The sequence below is a fragment of the Somniosus microcephalus genome, chromosome 1 (genome assembly GCF_052327205.1).
Source record: "Somniosus microcephalus isolate GS21.2 chromosome 1, FLI_Smic_1.0, whole genome shotgun sequence".
NCBI classification, from domain to species: domain Eukaryota; kingdom Metazoa; phylum Chordata; class Chondrichthyes; order Squaliformes; family Somniosidae; genus Somniosus; species Somniosus microcephalus.
In genome coordinates this window covers 423,341,698-423,359,765 of record NC_140987.1, presented here as the reverse complement: position 1 = coordinate 423,359,765, position 18,068 = coordinate 423,341,698, and the positions used below count along the sequence as shown (strand labels likewise).

Genomic DNA, 18,068 nt, shown 5'->3' with positions numbered 1-18,068 from the left:
GCAGTTAAGAGTCAATGACACTGGTGTCAGACTGGAGTCACATATAGGCCAGACTAGGTAAAGACGACAGGTTTCCTTTCCTAAAAAGGACATTCGTCAGTCAGTTGGGTTTTTAACAACAATCCAACAGGTTCATAGTCACTTCTACTGATCCCAGCTTTTTAAAAAAAAATATAATTTCCAGGTTTTTTATTAAAAGTGAATTCAAATTCGTAAACTGCCACGGTGGGATTTGAACTCACGGCCTCTGGATCACTAGTCCAATAACATAACCACAACATTACCGTGCCCTGAACTCAGGCTACTCTATCACACAATACTACAATTTCATACTTATGATGGAAGTTATAATGAAGGCAGTTCTGATGAAAGATCGTCAACCTGAAAACTTAACTCGGTTTCTCTCTCCACAGATGTTGTGAATTGTTGTGATCTGGAATGCACTGCCTGAACAGGTGGTGGAAGCAGATTCAATATTAACATTCAAAAGGGAATTGGATAAAAACCTTGAAAGGAAAACATTTATAGGGCTCTGGGGAAAGAGAAGGGAAGTGGGATTAATTGGCCCGCTCTACCAAAGAGCAGGCACGGACATGATGGGCCGAATATCCTCCTTCTGTGCTGTGTCATTCTAGGAGATGCTGCCTGACCTGCTGACTCTTTCCAGCATTTTCGGTTTTAATTTCATACTTATGATGTTACTCTCTAGAAAAGTGCAAATGCATACAGATCTGTTACTTGTACCAAACGACCAGTGCCCAGCCCATAAATATTCTCTGCAAGGGAAAAAAGCCTTTTTAAGAATACAAGTCTATCAGGCAAACTGATTTACCAACAGCTTCTCCCACTCTTAAAAATTAGTTTTTAATTCCCTCAACACAGCATTTTCCTTCCGTCATTTTTTCTTTTGCTTCTTCAACTTGTCCTCCTTATTCCACCCACTTTGGCTAATATCATCTCTGCATCAACACTCACCTCCATCGCTGCCGACTACCTGTCACATCCAAGCTTGCCTTGTCTAATGCACTCACTGGCCTCCCATGCTCAGCCCTACATAAACTCCAATTCCTTCTCCCTCACCAAGTTCATAGAAACATAGGAGATAGGAGCAGGAGTAGGCCATTCGGCCCCTCTAGCCTGCTCCGCCATTCAATGCGATTATGGCTAATCATCCAAGTTCAGTACCCGGTCCCTGCTTTCTCCCCATACCCCTTGATCCCTTTAGCCTTAAGAAATATATCCAACTCCTTCTTGAATATATTTAATGAATTGGCCTCTACTGCCTTCTGTGGTAGAGAATTCCACAGGTTCACCACTCTCTGGGTGAAGAAATTCCTCCTCATTTCTGTCCTAAAAGGCCTACCCCTTATCCTTAGACTGTGACCCCTGGTTCTGGATTCCCCGACCATCGGGAACATCCTCCCTGCATCTAGTCTGTCCAGTCCTGCCAGAATTTTATAAGTTTCAATGAGATCCCCTCTCATTCTTCTAAACTCCAGCGAGTACAAGCCCAATCGACCCAATCTCTCCTCATACGTCATTCCTGCCATCCCAGGTATCAGCCTGGTGAATCTTCGCTGAACTCCTTCCATGGCAAGAATATCCTTCCTCAGATAAGGCAACCAAAACTGCACACAATACTCAAGATGTGGTCTCACGAAGGCCCTGTTTAACTGCAGCAAGACATCCTTGTTCCTGTACTCAAACCCTCTCGCTATGAAGGCCAACATACCATTTGCCTTCTTAACCGCCTGCTGCACCTGCATGCTTACCTTCAGCGACTGGTGCACAAGGACACCCAGGTCTCGTTGCACTTCCCCTTCTCCCACTCTATTGCCATTCAGATAATAATCTGCCTTCCTGTTTTTGACACCAAAGTGGATAACCTCACATTTATCCACGTTATATTGCATCTACCATGCTTCTGCCCAATCACCCAACCTGTCCAAATCATCCTGCAGTTTCTCGGCATCCTCCTCACAGCACACACGCCCACCCAGCTTTGTGTCGTCTGCAAATTTGGAGATATTACATCTAGTTCCCTTGTCTAGATCATTAATATATATTGTGAATAGCTGGGGTCCAAGGACCGATCCCTGCGGTACCCCACTAGTCACTGCCTGCCAACCAGTTCTCTATCCAAGTCAATACCTTGCCCCCAATCCCATGTGCCTTAACTTTACATGCTAATCTCTTATGTGGGACCTTATTGAAAGCCTTCTGAAAGTCCAAATACACCACATCCACTGGTTCTCCCTCATCTATTTTACTAGTTACATCCTCAAAAAATTCCAGTAGATTAGTCAAGCACAATTTACCTTTTGTAAATCCATGTTGACTTTGTCCGATCCTGTCACTGTTTTCCAAGTGCTCTGCTATTACATCTTTTATAATGGACTCTAGCATTTTCCCCACTACCGATGTCAGGCTTACCGGTCTGTAATTCCCCGTTCCACTCTATCACTCCTGCACTTACCAATCTTCATTAGCTCAATGCTCCTTAATGTAACAAATTCAAAAATCCTCATCATTATTTACAAATCCCTCTGTGGTCTTGCTCAACCTTATATCTGCATCCTGCATTAGTGCAGGCCCTTCATTCTTTAAAACATTGTCTGCCTTTCTATCTCGACCCCCATCCCCCATTCGCTCCACCTTCAGTGGCAGAACCTTCAGCTATCTTGGTCGTACACTCTGGAAATGTCTTCTTAAACCAATCCACGTTGCTACCTCTCTTCCCATCATCAAATACTTGCTCAAAACCTATCTTTTCAACCATGCCTTCAGTCAACTCCCCCAATTCGTCTCTTGCTGTTAATCACACAATTCATTCAAGGCCACTTCCTTGCCATCCCACCAGATGCCATAGGTCCTGCAGCACTGCAAATACTCAATGGCCCAGAACTTCGGGTCTCCACGGGTGAGTACGCACGGGGTACTCACCCCTAGGCCCAATGGAAGTGCCGGTTTTCTGCATGCACGGGAAACCGCCACTTCAGTTCCCCTGAAAGAAGGGGTTCAGAGTTCGAACGCGTGCGCAGGAGAGGCTGCGCATGCACATTGAACTTACGTTTTTTTTAAAACAGGTTTTCCCGGGGGGGGGGGGGGGGCGGGGGGAGTCTCCAGAAGTTACACATTTAAAAAGCAGGCGTAAGGCCTGCTTTTTACAAGTGGTGAATTAATTAAAATTAAAACATTTTTTCCACAGGTTTATTATTTTTAAATACTTTAAAGAAAGGTATGTTTATTTTTAGCCCCGTTAGAAAATAAAATTACTTTTTTCAAAAATTTAAATTATTGTTTAAAATAGTTATTTCATGTAATTTATTGTTTATTTAAAATGTGATTTTTTTTTTTCCAATTTATTTGAAGATTTAGTGATGTTTTGGGGCCCGTAGTATTTCTAAGTTTTGACAGCTCTTCCTGTCAAACTTATGAATGGGCATTTCCCTGCTCCGATTGGCTCCCCATGGCCCACGTGATCCCGGGGACGCATCGAATTAACTGCGCCCCTGGGATACGCAAGCACTGCGCGCCGGCAGTTGGTGCAGGCCCAGGATTGCAATTCCACGGGGGCCCACAGCTCAACGGCTGGCGCGCAAGGTAAGTGCAGGTCGGGGGCTTACACCCGCGGGAAGTCCCCGACCCGAATTTCTGGGCCACTATTCGTACAGCATGGGTTTTGAGGTAGCCAGAGAGCAAAGCCGAAGAAAGCAGGGATAAATAAAAGACAAATCTTGCATTCCTGTAATGTAGAGAGGAATGTAACCTGCCTGCTCCCAAGCTTCCTTAGAATGCCCAGTTGTTGCTGGTAACACTATTTTTTACTTCAGTAGTTCAGCTGGAATATGCATATATTGCATTCATGGTATACAGTATGCATGACTCAATGTATGTAACCGAGGGAAGGCATTTTTCATTCTCTCTCTTTCTCCGGTCTCCCAGCACCATCCAACACCAGTCTGCTCTCAGGCATTTCCTATGCTACTCTGAAATTGGCTTTGCCCAGAATGACCAACTCCGATTTCCCTTTGGGAAATGTGGGGCTTCTGTCCAGCACTGCTCCATGGAAGCAAAGCTCAGTCAGTTTAAAACACAGTCACCTCAACAGTGAAATGAGGAGACAGGTTTTTCTTCCCATCGCTAACAGGCGTCAACTCAGCCAGTGCACTGCATATAGTTCAAATGCATGAACATCAATCTGAAGGACTACCAGTTGCTGTGCAATTGCTGCTAACGTATCAACTGATCAGCAATCAACTGTGATTAACAGTTAGAAGTGAACAGTTCAGATGAAATCACAGTCACAGCATAAATAGTCACCTGAACTCCAAAATAGGTAAAACAATCGCAAGGAAATCAGTGTTCAGATGAAGAAAGCCAAGAGAACCAAACGTTTATTGAGCTGCTCACTCTTACTCACCCGAATCAAAACAACATCCGCTGCTTCAATGGCTACATCCGTGCCTGTACCAATGGCAATTCCAACATCAGCCATTGCCAGTGCCGGCGAATCATTCACACCATCACCCACCATTGCCACAATATTCCCTTCCTTCTGCAGCTGTGTCACTTTTGCTACTTTGTGTGAGGGAAGGACTTCAGCAAACACCTTGGTGATGCCAACCTGACAATAAAGGCAATAAATCAAAGTTATGATAATCATCTTTCACACAAGCCACAAAATACAACACCCCATCCCACTCACAATATTGTAGTTATTTTCTCCACTCCTGGTAATCTCCTTCCATCCCAAACATCTTTGCCAATGACACTCAATAACCAGTTGCTTGAAGAGGGAAGACGCCTGAAGATGACTTATCCATTGAATTCCCTTCCCTTGGGCCATGACTAGATTTCCTAAGCAAAAACTGGCTGAGCAGTTGATCTCGATTGTGTAGCTATCAGATGTGGCAAATAGAAGCCAGACATTAGCCCACAGCTTTTGCGATTGTTAATTTGTGCCAGATGAGGACAGGATTGGGCTAGTCAACGATGCTCCCATGGTTGATTAGCCTGCTCATGTCCATTCTCAAAGCTCACACTTGAATGGTCACTTGGGCTAGGTACTAAAGGGCTATTGACACTGATCAGCATCACTGGAGGAAAAAAAGTACAAATTAAAAAAAAAAAAATCAGCAAATCTGACTTCAACTCACCTGAGCAGCAATGGCCCTGGCTGTTTTACTATTGTCTCCGGTCATAAGAACCACTTCCAGCCCCATACTGTTCAGTGTGTAGACAGCCAAATCTGCTTCTGGCTTCACAGTATCTGCAATTGCTATCATTCCACACAGTACCCCTATTTTTTTTTTAAAATAAAGCAAACAGAAGAGTCAAATAAACACTAATACAACAAGAAAATACTGCAGATGCTGGAAATCTGAAATAAAAGCAGAAAATGCTGGAGATACTCAGCAGGCCAGGGCAGCATCTGTGGAGAGAGAGAAAAAGAGTTAACGTTTCAGGTCGATGACCTTTCGTCAGAACTGGAAAAAAAGCAGGAAATGGAACAGATTTTAAAGCAAACAAAAGGCACAAAGTGTACTTTTTTTCTTCTCCCCCACATGGCAGCTGTCTTTCATTCTTCCAGCACAATTTACACTTCATCTAGAGCCATCCTTTGTTTCTTAACCTGTCCCATTACCATCTCCTTTTGCCTTGAATATCTCTTAAGGTCTCTAATTCTCCTGCCTTCCATCCTATCACAGACTTTTCCTTTTGTACTTTCATCCCCTCCCCCATTTCCCAGCCCCTAAACTTGCTTTATAATCTGTTCCATTTCCTGCTTTTTTCCAGTTCTGATGAAAGGTCTTCAACCTGAAACGTTAACTCTGTTTCTCTCTTCACAGATGCTGCCTGACCCGCTGAGTGTCTCCAGCATTTTCTGGTTTTAGTCAAATAAACACTATTTGGGGGGTAGAGGAAAGAGATGAGATACAGAATTGGTTTTAGTTTTAAAGCTTGATGCTAAAATAATAAATGTGATTGTGCTTTACTTCTGATTTAGTTCATTGTACCCGTCTGGCGTTGCTGATCGGCCGTCCATTATGGAAACCACTCGATTGGCATTTACATCGATTTCAAATGAGCGGCTGATCCACAAAGCCACTTTAATGCCAGGGCAGCAAGTTGAAAATTTACTCCAAAGACTTGCTGGGGGCATAGTTCAACAGGCACCAGCAGACCTCGACCATCTTGCTCAAGATGTGATTATTCCTGTGCAAGTCTAAAAGGTGACAGCATGCTATTTGACCACCTAGAGTATCACAGCCAAACACAACCCTTTCCTCACTGGATTTCCACACACATGCATGTTCCTGTTCCCATCTCAAGGTGGACTACTTCTGACTGAAATGGGAAGCTGCTCATAGAATCAGAAATTTACAGCATAGCAGGAGGCCATCAGGCCCATCATCTCCTCTGCACCCTCTCTAGTGCAATCACATCCTTCCTGTAATGTGGTGACCAGAACTGCACGCAGTATTTCTAGCTGCAGCCTAACCAGTGTTCTATACAGTTCAAGCATAACCGCCCTGCTCCTATATTCTATGCCTCGGCTAATAAAGGCAAGTATCCCTTCTTAAACACCTTATCTACCCGTTCTGCTACCTTCAGGGATCTATGGACATGCACTCCAAGGTCGCTCTGATCTTCTGCACTACTCAGTGTCCTACCATTTATAGTGTATTCCCTTGCCTTGTTAGCCCTTCCCAAATGCATTACCTCATACTTCTCCAGATTGAATTCCATTTGCCACTGTTCTGCCCACCTGACTAGTCCATTGCTATCTTCCTGCAGTCGTCGTCTTCATCATCAAACTCACGGCCAATTTTTGTATCATCTCATGTTCTTACCATCCACAGTGACCAGTATCGCTGTGTGTCCCTGGCTTTCGTGTTCGGTCATGTAACTGTCCACATCGTTACTGACATGTAGACCATTCCTCTTCATCCATTCACGATTTCCAATCAGTACCGAAAAGATCTGCGATTTCCCTGAACCTGTGTCAAGAGTACATTGAAACACTACTCGTATTTTTGCACATCAATTTAATGAACTGAGTATCAATTTATTCTCGCTGTCTTTCCAGAAAGTTTTGATTCATTGCGTTCTGTTTTCTATTATTGAATCCCAGCAGAAAACTTAAGAAATAGCGAGGCAACTGATCAAAACACACTGGGAAAATTTCCACACAAGAACAGCAGAAATAGGGCAGGAACCCATTCAGTACATTATAATCCTCACTACATCGAGAAACTCAATGTTTGAGATACAAATTAAGCCATGTTCATTATAGCTAGGTAAATAGTAACAAATATCAGAGCACAAGGACTAGGCACTAATGTAATAAGAGATTCAGATGACATTATGCACCACAAAATATCAACATTTTGAATCCAGACCTACAATTCCAATCTTGTTTCTTCACCCAGAGAGTGGTGAACCGGTGGAATTCTCTACCACAGAAGGTCGTTGAGGCCAATTCATTAAATATATTCAAGAAAGAGTTGGATATATTTCTTAAGGCTAAAGGGATCAAGGGGTATGGGGAGAAAGCAGGGACAGAGTACTGAATTTGGATGATCAGCCATGATCTCATTAAATGGCAGAGCAGGCTCGAGGGGCCGAATGGCCTACGCCTGCTCCTATCTTCTATGTTTCTATAACCAACTATGGCCATCCACTCTCAGGCCATTCACTTAAGCTATTTCCAGCTAGCTGTGAGCAGGTATGCGAGGGGCAGCACAAGTCCCCATTTACTGTCTTTCTCGAAGGGTAACTGCTTGACATTTCTCAGAATAATGTACAAGTAAGCAGGAAGTCACCTCTTTGGGGTAGGGAGAAGTCTACATCTCACCACACTGGTGGTGTCATGCTTTGTTGCGCTACAACAGACAGGAAAAGCCACTTACTTTCAGACTGGGGCTCTTTGATTAAAGGGTGTAATGAGGCATCGCCACAGCTTTTCTCATCGATCTGGATCAGCACAATGTTCCGTGCATTCTTCTGCTCGACCTCAAGATTCTTTCCGTTTAGTAGTGACTCAATGTTGGAGACTTTGCACATGATACCACAGCCAGGAACAGCTTGAAAATCTGAACATGAGCCGAGCATATCTGAACCTAGTTCCTGAATTGGGGAAAAAAAGATTTCTTTGTTTTACTTGGTGAGCAACTGTCCCCATCAGTTTGCTTCTTCATTATCCTTTTTTTATATTTCCCTCTCTTCCTTCTGTAGGTCATAAGCAACATGAAGAAACCTACAGGACAGGCAATCAGCCGTCCAAAGATTTGGCAAATGCTGCACTGTGTACAACTATTAAAGAAGCTTACGTGACTGGATCAGGTGCCCATGACACCCTTCAATGGTCGGTCGCCTGAATCTCTCAGCTGCTTTCAGAACCAGTTCTGTACAGGATTTGAACAATAGCTGTGTATACTTACAGAACATCACCTTAGTGTGTTGTTGGTAATTCACATCACCAATAAATAACAGTTTTGATATTTCCAATTGTGTCCTGAAAAATTGAGTGTGTCACAAAATAGCAGGGAGCACCAAGCTACACTGTGGCCATAGTCTCATGCTGCCTTCAATTATACAGTCAAAGTGTTTTTTCAAACTGGCTGCATCTTTGTGTTAACTGCAATTATCTGTTTGGTCAGAGTCTGGGCTCTCATATCTGTGCTCGTTCTATACAGTTAGAATCATCACAGCCCCAGGGCATCACTGCAGGAGTTCCTCAGGGCAGTGTCCGAGGCCCAACCATCTTCAGTTGCTTAATCAATTACCTTCCCTCCAACATAAGGTCAGAAATGGGGATATTCGCTGATGACTGCACAGTGTTCAGTGCCATTCGCAACTCCTCAGATAATACAGCAGTCCATGCCCACATGCAACAAGACCTGGACAACATTCAGGCTTGGGCTGATAAGTGGCAGGTAACATTCATGCCACACAAGTGCCAGGCAATGACTAACTCCAACAAGCAAGAGTCTAACCACTGCCCCATGACATTCAACAGCATTACCATCGCCGAATCCCCCACCATCAACATCCTGGGGGTCACCATTGACCAGAAACTTAACTGGACCAGCCACATAAATACTGTGGCAACAAAAGCAGGTCAGAGGCTGGGTATTCTGGGGCGAGTGGCTCACCTCCTGACTCCCCAAAGTCTTTTCACCATCTACAAGGCACAAGTAAGGAGTGTAATGGAATACTCTCCACTTGCCTGGATGAGTGCAGCTCCAACAACACTCAAGAAGCTCGACACCATCCAAGACAAAGCAGCCCACTTGATTGGCACCCCATCCACCACCTTAAACATTCACTCCTTCCACCACCGGTGTACCGTGGCTGCAGTGTGTACCATCTACAAGATGCACTGCAGCAACTTGCCAAGGCTCCTTCGGCAGCACCTCCCAAACCCATGATCTCTACCACCTAGAAAGACAAGGGCAGCAGGCGCATGGGAACACCACCACCACCTCCAAGTTCCCCTTCAAGTCACACGCCATCCTGACTTGGAAGTATATCGCTGTTCCTTCATCGTCACTGGGTCAAAATCCTGAAACTCCCTACCTAACAGCACTGTGGGAGTACCTTCACCACACGGACTGCAGCGGTTCAAGGCGGCAGCTCACCACCACTTTCGAGGGCAATTAGGGATCGGCAATAAATGCTGGCCTTGCCAGCGATGCCCAGATCCCATAAACAAATAAAAAAAATCACATTCTCATGCTTGTTACAATGATCACAATCCACATCCTCACACTGGCACTGATAAAGTTGCTGGGTTAAACTTTCAAGCACCACATCTGTTGTGTAAGACGTTCAAGCGGGAAATGGTGCGAACATTTTTTTGCTTTTTTCCCCCCCACCCCCCGAACTATATTCCACAATTGGTTTCAGTTACTCTTTTCTGCAATTATAGAACACTATATAAGAACATAAGAAATAGGAGCAGGAGTAGGCCATACGGCCCTTCGAGCCTGCTCCGCCATTCAATATCATGGCTGATCTTTGATCTCAACTCCAATTTCCCACCCGATTCCCATATCCCTCGCTTCCCTAGAATCCTTGAATATACTCAATGACTCAGCATCCACAGCGCTTTGGGGCAGAAAATTCCAAAGACTCACAACCCTCCGAGTGAAGAAATTCCTCATTAGTCTTAAATGGCCGATCCCTTATCCTGAGACTATGCCCCCAAGTTTGAGACTCTCCAGCCAGGGGAAACAACCTCTCAGCATCGATCCGGTCAATCCCCCTCAGAATCTCATGTTTCAATGAGATCACCTCTCATTCTTCTAAACTCCTGGAGAGTTGAGAAAGATGAGAGGCTCAATCTACTCAATCTCTCGTCATAGGACAATCCTCTCATCCCAGGGATCACTCTTACAGTTGTGGCACATGCGGAGCTCTTGTAATAGGAGCACTGGGCTTTGGAAAACCCATGGAGTTGGCAAGGAAGATGCAAGAGAAATCTGCTCCCAGACAAAGAATGAGGGTCAAATTAAAAGTTTCCAATTTCTGGTATAAATTCTCTCTATTTGGCAGGGGGAGGGGGGCCGGGCGGCGGGCAGGCGGAAGAGAATGAAATTTCTCAAACATCAGAATATTTATCCACATAAGAATATTGAGATCATGTTACATTGCAGACCCAAGAGGCAAAGCAATCTTAACGAAAAAGACAGAATAACAGTTATGTCCTGCTGATTTTTTGGGCTTTGGAGGAGAAAAACCTGAGATTTACAATCAGCTGTCGATCGACAGAAAAAATATATAATTCACCTGAGGCTATTTCCAAGGGGATCGAGACTGTAACCTCCTGCAGAATCTTTTTACAGCAATTAGACCGTGTGGTCTTAAATAGACACAGTTCCACCGTAGCAGAAGAATACAGTAAAGTGGTTAAAGAACAATGTATCCTGCAACTTCTTGTGAGCAACCCCATGGGAGGGTCTGCTGATACTCATATTTAAAGGCCACCAGAGGGAGCTCTAACATTTAGTTAATTCAAAGGGAGCCATCAATTTGTTTTCAGGACACAAACAGCTGGACATCTTGCCTACAAGAAAACCTTTTCAAAAATTACACAAGAGATGAAAGGGGACAATTAATCGCAAGCTGCCGTCTCATGGAGTGTTCGGACATGGGTTCAGCTGACAACTCCCCCTCTCCTACACAAAAAGGTAACATGGTGTGAGAGAACTGTTCACACTGCAGAGAGTGCCATTATGTGCTAGAGTCACTTGATACTTAAATATGACAATGTGGTGTTATGCTGCATAATGTAACCTCTTCAGTCAAACATCCTGTATATAATACACACAGGATGTATGTGTTACAAGCAGTAATCCATTGAATGGCCGAGATGGCATACTGTAACAGTAAAGCTTCAGCAATTTATCAGTACCATTTCTAAGGAGATGCATTACTTACTATTGGCTTTTTTTGCACTGGGAGCACAAGCTGTATCCAACAGCAACAGAACTGAAATTACTACGTGAACTGGAATGACAGTGGGTTTTATTTCATTGCATGTTACAAACAATGACACACCCTCTGTGTGTATTTCCTGATGGTTAACATGATACACTTTCAGTCTTTGGTCATGAATTACGCTATGGGGTGTACTAGCCACCTCCTTTAGAAAGCCATCATGGCAGGCAGCTAGGCTTCAAAGCTCTGGTGGATTTTTACATCACCAGTTAAGAAAAACCATTTTGGCCTGGATTTTGCGGTTGGTAATGACAGCAAAACTGTCAGTGTTCGCCATCATTACCCCTCTGAAACTGACCGCAACTTCAGGATTTAGCGCATGTGCAGCCAAACGCTCTTCGCTGGGAATTCCCATTACAGAGTGCTACAATCAATTGCACGTCGAGAAAGGTAAATTCTCACCACAGAGATCGCAAGTTCTCTGTGGGCAGCTTTCTTCGAGGCCAGCGGCGAGTGCCTCTGCTTCACCACTGACTGCCAATTACAGGCCATTATATATTTACATTGAGGGTAGCACAGTGACAAGGAACAGGAAAATACATGTTCAATCCCTACTATGCTCACTTCCTGACCTGAACCGTGCCGAGTATAGAGTTTCCCAACAGGGGAGGAATTTTCACATTTTTGTGCAGCTCCTTCCCGGGCTGGTCTGAATCATTGAAATTGCTCTGTTATGTGCACAAACCATAATTTGTCCACTATTTTATTCCCCTTCAAATAAACAACAGGAAAAAAAACTTACTACCCCTAAATTTTCTTTTGCCTTTAAATGTATGATTTTGCATCAAGCCCCATCACTTTCTGTATTCCTGTCTTACAAGGGATATTTTATACTGAAAGCCCCAACTACAGCAATGCTGCTAGTTTTTCCAATTGATTTCTGATAAAAACACTTGATTGCAAATGTACTCATCATGAATTACCAATAATAAAGAGGATCATACCTGTTTACAGTACTTGGTTATTGCCACACCCAGTGGATGTTCACTGTTCGTTTCTGCAGTGCCAACAATGGCCAACAGCTTCATCGGAGATATGTAATTACTCTCTGCCAGCAACTTCAGGTTCATTACTCTGGGTGTTCCATGAGTGATTGTTCCAGTTTTGTCAAAAACTACTGTATTAATCTGAAGACGACAGGAACCTTGTTAATCTGCTGAAACATCAACGTCAGTAGAGTCCAATCCACTTATTAACTGTATTAAACTTCAGAACGCTCAGTCCAAGAAACTGGTTTGGATTTTGCAAGTGAAGGAGCAACCTTAACCAGAAAACCAAGCCTAGAACAGACTGCAAATTTGCTACAGTAGACCACTCTCAAAGCAGAGGGCCGACATGATGAGGTCACTGAAAACGCACTTTTTGGGGGTAATTGGGAAGGAAAAGAAAAAGTAAACTCTATTCCCTCCTCCCCATTTTTTCCCCCCCAGGTCACACACCAATTGTGCTTAAAATGGAGTCAATCTGTTCCCAGGCTTCTGCCAATGCCACTACTGGGAGACTGGAGGTAATGTGATTTGTAGGCCTAAGCATGCAAGAAAGACTTTAATTACAGAGAATGATAAACTTCTTCCAATTTTTCCTCAGCGATAGTGGTACTGAACAGAAACCAGTTTCGCAATTATGCTCAGACTTTGTGGGGTTCCTGAAGTGGCAATATTAAAACATTACAAAACCACGACAATGGAGGTCAGTAGTCCAAAATGAAACAGGAGCGTCTCGATTATGTTTTACGGTAGCGAACAGCTCCTTTTAAATGAACAGTCTTATTTAGTTTACAAAAACCAACTACATACATCAGGGATGTATCAGTGTCATGAACTAGACACATCAGGGATGCACTGCATCAGTGTTGAGAGATTTTCTCTTCTGACTTTGAAGTATGGAGGCAAAGTATTTACACAGATCCAATTGAGGCGGATTATTTTAAAACGTTACTTTTTTTTTTAAAGTTTCTTTCCTTGTTGCTCTTTCTAGGTTCCTGTGAATCAGTTGTTGGTTATAATATGTACAGGTGAAATTTAGAGGGCACTTTTATTCCATTTCTGGCAAAAAAAAAATTGCCAGATGCAGGTGTCACATTAAACAGCAATGGACAGCCGGCTCCAGCAGGAAAATCAAATGATTTAACAATCAATATCAGTTTGTATACACAACAATTATCTAGCATTGGTCCTGACTTGCAAGGGCTTTACATACAGCCCGTTACTGCACCTACCTTGTGTGCCATCTCCAATGGTTCCCCTCCTTTAATTAGGATACCATTCTGTGCACCTACTCCGGTTCCCACCATTACTGCGGTAGGCGTTGCCAATCCCAATGCACAGGGGCAGGCAATGCAAAGGACAGTGATGGAGGCTTGGAATGCAAAACGCACAATCACTTCAGGTCGTGACAAGCTTTGGTTGTAACCCTAAACACAAAACAAGCAAATCACTCAGCTGGCAGGTATAACCGGAATAAGCAAGCATTGATCGGAGAGAAAAGGGACAATGCTGCAAAGGTAAATTATTATTTGGGAGCAAGGTTACTTACTTGTGAAAGGAACAAAAAAAAAAAAAATTGCCTAGATTTTGATTAGTAATCATTATTTTTAATAAAAAGAGCATTTCTGTTCCCAGTCTAAATTGAGGTTTGAATAAACCACTAATGAAATATTTGCTGCTGCCCTGGCCCTGGATGTTGCCCTGGCCCTCTGTGCTGGCCTCTTACTGGAACATCCTCCACTACAATGCACATTGTTCAGGCTGTGATCTCAAATTCACCGAGTATGCAAAACACTATGGTAAAATGATCAACAGGCAGCTACAATGACCATCATTAAACCGGACACATTCACTTTGAGAATGGTTTACAAATTCGATACAAATGAAGACAGCTACTCATCTATCCAGAAAATCCTGCAGTCCCCCACCATCACAGCATCCAACTGTTTTAGATCATTCCAGCCTTTACTAACCTATGCAAAGATCAGTCTCTGTGTAAAGAGGAAGCTCATGACATCAGTTATAATTTGCCTTTTACTAGTGTAAATAGGTCTCCTGGTCCTACTGTCACAGTTTAGTATGTAATAGTATTCCAGATAAGGTATATCTTTTCTATATAGTGTATTCTGCTATATACCTCTAGGCTGCCCCTTGGTTGGGTCCTTTCAAGGTTGAGAAATCCAAGTTTCTCCAGTCTTTCTTTATAACTTAGTCCTTTGAAGCTAGGAATCAGTCGCATGGCTCTTCTCTGAAGTGCCACAATGGCTTGACTGTCTCTCTTACACCTCAGCTACCAGAATTGGACACAGTACCACAGGTGGGGTCTCACCAGAGCACTACAGCATTACTTGCTCTGACTTGCACTCTAGTGTTTTGCCTATATAGTTCAACATCATATTGCTCATTGTGGCTCCACACCGATCTTGATCATCGAGTCTACTTAAATTATTTCAATTTTGTCATTAGCTATTTTTACACTATTCGTGGGGTACTTGTATTGCCCATTTTTGCTTCAGGGGTGCAGTATTCCACACTTGTCTGCATTAAATTTCACATGCTATTGTTCCATAAATTTACAGTTGTGGCTCCCGATTGGCATTCAGCTGGCTCTCCTAGTTTGGTATCAGCTGTGTATCTGACGAGTTTGCATTAACCTTCTGAATCAGTGTGGTTATGCAAATTAGAAAAAGTACAGGTTCCAACACTGATCCCTTGGGCACCCCACTCAGTATTTTCTCCCCATCCTGACATAATGCCTCTTAAATACCCACTGCTTCCAAACACCAAGACCATTTTGTATCCAATTCCAAGTCAAATTTGAATCCTCAACCCTTTGTAGTAGCTTTGTGCAGAACTTTGTCAATTGCTTTTTCAAAGTCAAGGCGTACAACTATCTGGGACTTTCCATAGTTGACTCGGGATGTCACTTCTCAATAAAAGTCAAGGACATTGATCAGGCAGGATCTTCTCCTTTTGAGTCCATGTTGGCTGCTGTTTATATGGCTATTGGTAACCCTCAAGTTTACCCCGATAAATAATGTCATTATTTTACTTGATAGATATTAGAGTAATTAATCTGTAATGCACTGGGCCTTTGAGAATGGCACCATGTAGCACCATGATTCCAATCTAGCATGACCTCACCAGTGTTCAATGACTCCCTTATAATGATATAGTCAGTAACTCACAAATCTCATCCCTTGTCTCTTTTAGCAGTCTGGGACAAATAACATCCATCCCCGGGGATTTGTTTCAGGCCTTTTTAATCTGTCTAGGACTTCCCTATTGCAAATTTGGAGGACATAACCCAATCGCACCTCATATTATCTTCAAATTCAGCTTGGTTTGGATCTTTTAGGATTCTCGCCTCTCCTGACTGTTCTCTTATTGTTATATTGCTGAAAAAAGTTCTGAATTATATTTTGTGTCTGCAGCCATGCCTTTTCCCCAGGTCCCTCTTTGTCCCACTGACCACCCTTTTATCATGTTCAAATTTTCATCTCAGGAGACCCTTTCATCATTCTTGCTGCAGCTTGTTTCTGGTCCTAATTTCATTGATTAATTCATCTATTTCGAGTCATGCTTGTCTACGTTTACTGAGGTCCCAATAATTTACAGGGGCAACTGCTTCTCTGTCTAAAGTGCCAAGATGCACCCACCCTTGAACTCGCAAACGTTTGTGGGGCCTGGGCGAGGGCACATGATTTGCATAGTGGATCGGAGACACTCCCTACACCTGGCAAAGCAGCTGGAAAGTCCAGCAGGAAGTTCGGAGCCTGGGTTGGGGGGGGGGGGGGGGGGGGTCTTCTTCCTAGAAGAAAAATGAGGGGCTCCTGTGGCCTCCATCCATAGAGGGGCCACCTTAAAATCTTTTTTTTAAATATTTTCTTTTTTTCAATCTTTAGGTCCAGGCCAGAATCTCCAAGGTGGGGCCCACTTCTGCAATTAAGTTGGCCAGTACCCCTAGTCTCATTAGCCATACCAGTGTCAGCCATACAAATAGGCACAGAGTTCAAGAACTCAGACATTTGTAGTTCCTGCCAACCACCCCCCCCCCCCCACCTTATGTCGACCACCTTGTAAGGGGGTGGCCTCTCCAAGGCCATCCAGGAAACTGGTGCACGAGGCTGGGACCCAGTGCCGTAGCTTCTGGGTGACTCCTGCCGAAGTGATGTTGGGAATCCGCTGGGGCAGCCACAGATTTTTGGCCCTCATGTCTTGTTTAACTCACGAGTATTACTGCCAGAGAACCAAACCTGGGATGTTCTGATGCGTAGGTCAGGTGTGACGGCAGGTTTACATTTTTTTTTTTTTTTTTTTTAAATTCCGCACTGCCTACTTTAATTCAAAAGTGCATCTGTGGCAACACTGCCCAGAACCAAAACTGACATACAATCACCAACTGAAGAATCGGCAATGTTCCAGTCTTGGCTACGGTTGAGATTTCAAACCTCACAATCTGCGTTTACCACCTTTCTCGACGCATCATTCTGCTAAAATGCCAATACTTACAGGGAAGTATTTTTCCACAAGCTCGAAATTGAAAAATCCAATGATAATCCAGGCGATCAGAGTGGCAACAGAAACCCCAACGATGAACGGGACAAAGTATCCGCTCAGCTTATCTGCAAACTGTTGAATGGGGGCCTGAAAAGTAAACACGACAAATTGTGGATTCTGTAGGAAATTTCAATAGAGAATCTAGAAAAGTGAATATCCTCTAGACTGGTGTAATCTGGGTAGGTGGCGGAGGAAAATCAGGGAGGAGGCCATTCTGCCAGCTTCTGCCACCATTGCAAAGATTTTCTGGTAGTGACATAAGATGTACAAATCTGCCCAAATATGGGAGAGTGTATAAGTTGCAAAAGTCGCACCCGGCTACCGACCATAGAGCACATATACCAGAAACGCTGTCTACGGAGGTCACGGTCCATCATCAAAGACCCTACCCACCCCAGCCACAGTCTGTTCACCCTCCTACCATCTGGGAGACGCTACAGATGCATTCGTACCCGTACGACCAGATTTAGGAACAGCTTCTTTCCCAGGGCTGTCATCCTACTGAACTCCACAAATAAACTCTAAAGCCTGCACATCTGCCAATGCACTTTATTATGATCATATTTATGTTAATATACTACAAGCCAAATGTATGTTGAATGTTTAAATGTCTTAATCCAAATGTACACTTTCGGGAGCCGCAAGCCTACATTTCGTTGTACTGCACTTGTGCACTAACAATGACAATAAAAGTTGATTTGATTTGATTGATTTTGTAAGGATCACTTCACATGATGTATTTCCCGTCATTTGTGCCTTACCAATGCTTGACAAAAAGAATGCTAATGTATTCCTGGCAGCCAGCAATGCTTTGGTGCTGGTGGGGGAGGGGGGGGGGGGGGGAAAGGGAGGAGTTAAATTTTAAAAAGCCACCTTGCCTGCCTCAATCAATTGCATTAACTGAAGCAGTAAATTCAACATGCAAAAAAACTTCAGCTGGCACAGACACCACGTTACGCTGTTGCAAGGCACCACAAGAATATCCCTCTCCCCTCGCCACCTGAAATGGCTGGC

General features: G+C 43.7%; 1 protein-coding gene across 2 annotated transcripts in view; it reads right to left on the bottom strand.

The window, feature by feature from the left end:
- The window catches only part of LOC147125248 (copper-transporting ATPase 1-like), a 100,459-nt gene that overhangs the window by 7,381 nt on the left and 75,010 nt on the right, over window positions 1-18,068 (bottom strand). For both annotated transcript variants that reach the window (XR_015079829.1, XM_085999894.1), the window contains exons 14-20: window positions 17,007-17,141; window positions 13,727-13,921; window positions 12,453-12,635; window positions 7,917-8,133; window positions 6,858-7,004; window positions 5,160-5,302; window positions 4,424-4,627 (exon numbers count right to left, since the gene is read on the bottom strand). Coding sequence is in view for 1 of the 2 variants with exons in the window: in XM_085999894.1 (XP_085856020.1) it covers window positions 4,424-4,627; window positions 5,160-5,302; window positions 6,858-7,004; window positions 7,917-8,133; window positions 12,453-12,635; window positions 13,727-13,921; window positions 17,007-17,141 (1,224 nt within the window). In the remaining variant the exon portion in view is untranslated. The remainder of the gene's footprint in view (window positions 1-4,423; window positions 4,628-5,159; window positions 5,303-6,857; window positions 7,005-7,916; window positions 8,134-12,452; window positions 12,636-13,726; window positions 13,922-17,006; window positions 17,142-18,068) is intronic.